This window comes from Pantherophis guttatus, chromosome 4, assembly GCF_059756535.1.
Source record: "Pantherophis guttatus breed Tessera chromosome 4, ASM5975653v1, whole genome shotgun sequence".
In the NCBI taxonomy this organism is placed as follows: Eukaryota; Metazoa; Chordata; class Lepidosauria; order Squamata; family Colubridae; genus Pantherophis; species Pantherophis guttatus.
Window position 1 is genome coordinate 11745984 of NC_142066.1, and position 3574 is coordinate 11749557.

Below are 3574 nucleotides of genomic sequence, written 5' to 3' on the forward strand. Positions count from 1 at the left end.
TCACTTTGTCTCCCTCCCCCTCTCTCTCTGCATGTGGAGAGAGAGAGAGAGAGAGAGAGAGAGAGAGAGAGAGAGAAAGAAAGAAAGAAAGAAAGGAAGGAAGGAAGGAAGGAAGGAAGGAAAGAGAGAAAGAAAGAAAGAAAGAAAGAAAGAAAGAAAGGAAGGAAGGAAGGAAGGAAGGAAGGAAGGAAGGAAGGAAGGAAGGAAAGAAAGAAAGAAAGAAAGAAAGAAAGAAAGAAAGAAAGAAAGAAAGAAAGAAAGAAAGAACTGGTTATTTTGAGAGCAGAACCTATGAGCACATTCACATTTGCAAACCGGTAGCGAAGGTAAGTAAATACCATCCCTGCAAACAGCTAATATTAAGATCAGCTCTCTCTCCCTCTCCTCCCTCCCTCTCTCTCTCTCCCGCTCCCACTCCCGCTCACTTTGTCTCCCCCCCTCTCTCTCTGCATGTGGAGAGAGAGAGAGAGAGAGAGTGAGAGAGAGAGAGAGAGAAAGAAAGAAAGGAAGGAAGGAAGGAAAGAAAGAAAGAAAGAAAGAAAGAAAGAAAGAAAGAAAGAAAGAAAGAAAGAAAGAAAGAAAGAACTGGTTATTTTGAGAGCAGAACCTATGAGCACATTCACATTTGCAAACCGGTAGCGAAGGTAAGTAAATACCATCCCTGCAAACAGCTAACATTAAGATCAGCTCTTTCTTCCTTCTGGCAACCAGGCAGCTTCCTCAGGCTCCTCTCATTGAAAAAATGCAGCCCTATTCTGAGGCTGAACGGACTTGCAGAGCTGCTCTCATGAATGTCTGGGGATCGACAAGTTTCAGACTCACTTCCTCTCGCTGTGTATCCTGTACAGTAATAGACTGCCATGTCCTCTGGTTTGAGGCTGTTCATTTGCAAATAGAGCTGGCTTTTGGGATTGTCCCTGGAGATGGTGAATCGCCCCTTCACTTTGTCTGAGTAGTGAATAGTAGGAAGGGGAATTTATGTATGCCACCCATTTCATTCCTTTCCCAGGAACCTGTCGCACCCAGTTCATGGAAGAGCCACCAAAGCTGATGCCGGAGGCTTGGCAGGAGAGATGGAGGGACTCTCCAGGTCTTCTCACATCTCCTCCGGACTCCACCAACTTCGCCTGCGATCGGACCCCTTAAATAAAAAGAATTCCAGTGAGCTCTCCTGTATACAAGAATTAAAAGGAAAAGAAACTGAACAGGAAGGAAAGAAATACCTTTGAGGACTGCTAGAAGGGATAGCAGATTTAGCCACAGGATCATTTTTGCTCCCTCTAATAATGGAGCGAATCAACAGGAAAGGATCAGGAAAAGGGCTCAAATTTTGTGTTGTTTGGTGTGACCTGAAAATAGATACCATATGTCCCATTTAAAGGGAAAATTGCACCTCAATTTACATATCTCTTGGACTAAAAGAACCCAGCAGATCATTTCTTTGCACAGACTTTATTCAGGTGAATTTCAAAAACTGTTAAATAATTTACCGGGTCCTCTGGTTTCAAGTTGTTTGTTTGCTAATAGAATTGATGTTTGGAGGTGGTGAAGCATCCCTTTCCTTTATCCATGTAGTGAAATCATAATCTTGGACAGATATAGCTTTCGTCTGGCAAGATTCCATCTATTAGGTGGAAGCAAATAAAAAATGGGACTTGATTGGATGTCACAAACTCATTATACAAACACATCGGCGTTTCAAAGTTGGAACCAAAACATCACATTGGAAACCTGTGAGCTGTTCCTTATTAGCTTGGTTTTTAACTCGGCAAGTGTACGGATTTCATCAATGTCTTGTTTTTTTTTTCTTGGTTATTTTGTGTGGTCATTTTGCAATTTTACATAATATGTTCTAAAATAGCAAGTCAGTTAATAATGGTCAAACCATAGGAACAGGAAAACAAGGGGGGGAAAAAGGAAAGGAAAGGAAAAGAAAGGAGGAAGGAAAGAAGGAAGGAAGGAAGGAAAGAAGGAAAGAAGGAAGGAAGGAAGGCAGAAAGAAAGAAAGAAAAGAAAAGAAAGAAAGAAAGAAAGAAGGATGAGGAGGCAAGGGAAGTAGGAAGAAAGAAAGAAAGAAAGAAAGAAAGAAAGAAAGAAAGAAAGAAAGAAAGAAAGAAGTTATCCATTTTTCCCCTAATGATAAAACCCCAAAGGAAAAAAAAACTCAAGCAAAAAGGAAAATTTATATAGCCCCCCCCCCCCTGCCCCCACTACAGTTTATTTTCTTTCCTCAGATTTTTTGGTTTCCTCCTCTCCAATTGAGAAAGAGGTGCTGATAGCAATATCAGCTCTTTCTCCTTTTGGCAATCAGTCAGTCTTCCCATAATCCTCTTATAGAAAATTGCAGTTTTCTGAGACTGCAGAGCTGCTCTGATGAATGACAGGTTTTTGCCAAGCTTCAGCTTCACTTCCTCTCACTGTGTGTATCTTGCACAGTAATAGACTGCCGTGTCCTCTGGTTTGAGATCGTTCACTTGCAGATACAGCTGGCTTTTGGCATCATCCCTGAAGATGGTGAAGCGGCCCTTCACTTTGTCTGAGTAGTAAATGGGACTGGAACTGGTCCCTATGTATGCCACCCATTCCAGTCCTTCCCCAGGAGACTGTCTCACCCAGCCCATGTAATAGCTGCTGAAGGTGAAGCCAGAAGCTTGGCAGGTGAGATGAAGGGACTGTCCAGGTCTTTTCACCTCTCCTCCAGACTCCACCAACTGGATCTCAGATTTAACACCTAAAATGAAAGGAATTTCGGTGAGCTCTCCTGTATACAACAATTGAAATGAAATGAAACCGAATAGGTAGGAAAGAATTACCTCTGAGGATTGCTAGAAAGGAAACCAAGTTTAGCCACAGGATCATTTTTGCTCCTTCTAATGAATGGAACAAATTGATAGGACAGGATATGGGAAAGTGCTCAAACTTTCTGTTGGTGGGTGTAACCTGAAAAGGGATATCATGTGGCTCCTTTAAAGGGGAAATTGTGCCTCAATTTACATATCAGTTGGGATAAAAGACCCTTCAGCATATTCAGTTATAAATTGCTTTCCACAGACTTTACACCTGTGATTTTCAAAAACGGTTAAATAATAGTATGTGTCGTCTGATTTCAAGTTGTTCATTTGCTACTAGAATTGGCTTTTGGAGTTGGTGAAGCATCCCTTCCTTTTATCCATGTAGTAAAATCTGAACCTTGTAAAGTTATACCTTTAGTTTGGCAAGATTCTGTCTATTAGGTGGAAGCAAATAAAGATTTGGACTTGATTGGATCTCACTGTCTCTGGACTTGGACCTAGCACTGCCAGCCAATACTCCCTAGCCAAAGATACCCAGAGCATGTCCCTCTTGCCAGATCAGAATGGATTGGGTAGAAACAATATGTGAAATATTTCCTTTTAAATTTATTGTGCAGACAAAGGGCTTTATTGTACTTTTGGTTGAAGGTTAAGGAAAGTGGTTCTAAGTAGCACAGAGAAATCATGGACTAATCATTTTTGAAACAGATATGTTAAGAGACAGAACTTGAAAGTGGTAAATCTCGTTCAAATCTGTTTTCTTAATCAGGTTACATTTTCAA

At 41.2% G+C, this 3574-nt stretch overlaps 1 gene segment (V, D, J or C); it reads right to left on the bottom strand.

Annotated features, from left to right (window-relative positions):
• Positions 1 to 2414: 2414 nt before the first annotated feature.
• Positions 2415 to 2859, bottom strand: LOC148113723 (immunoglobulin heavy variable 3-21-like). The segment is given in 2 exon segments: positions 2415 to 2731; positions 2814 to 2859. Coding segments are annotated over 2 exon segments (363 nt in total).
• Positions 2860 to 3574: the final 715 nt, after the last annotated feature.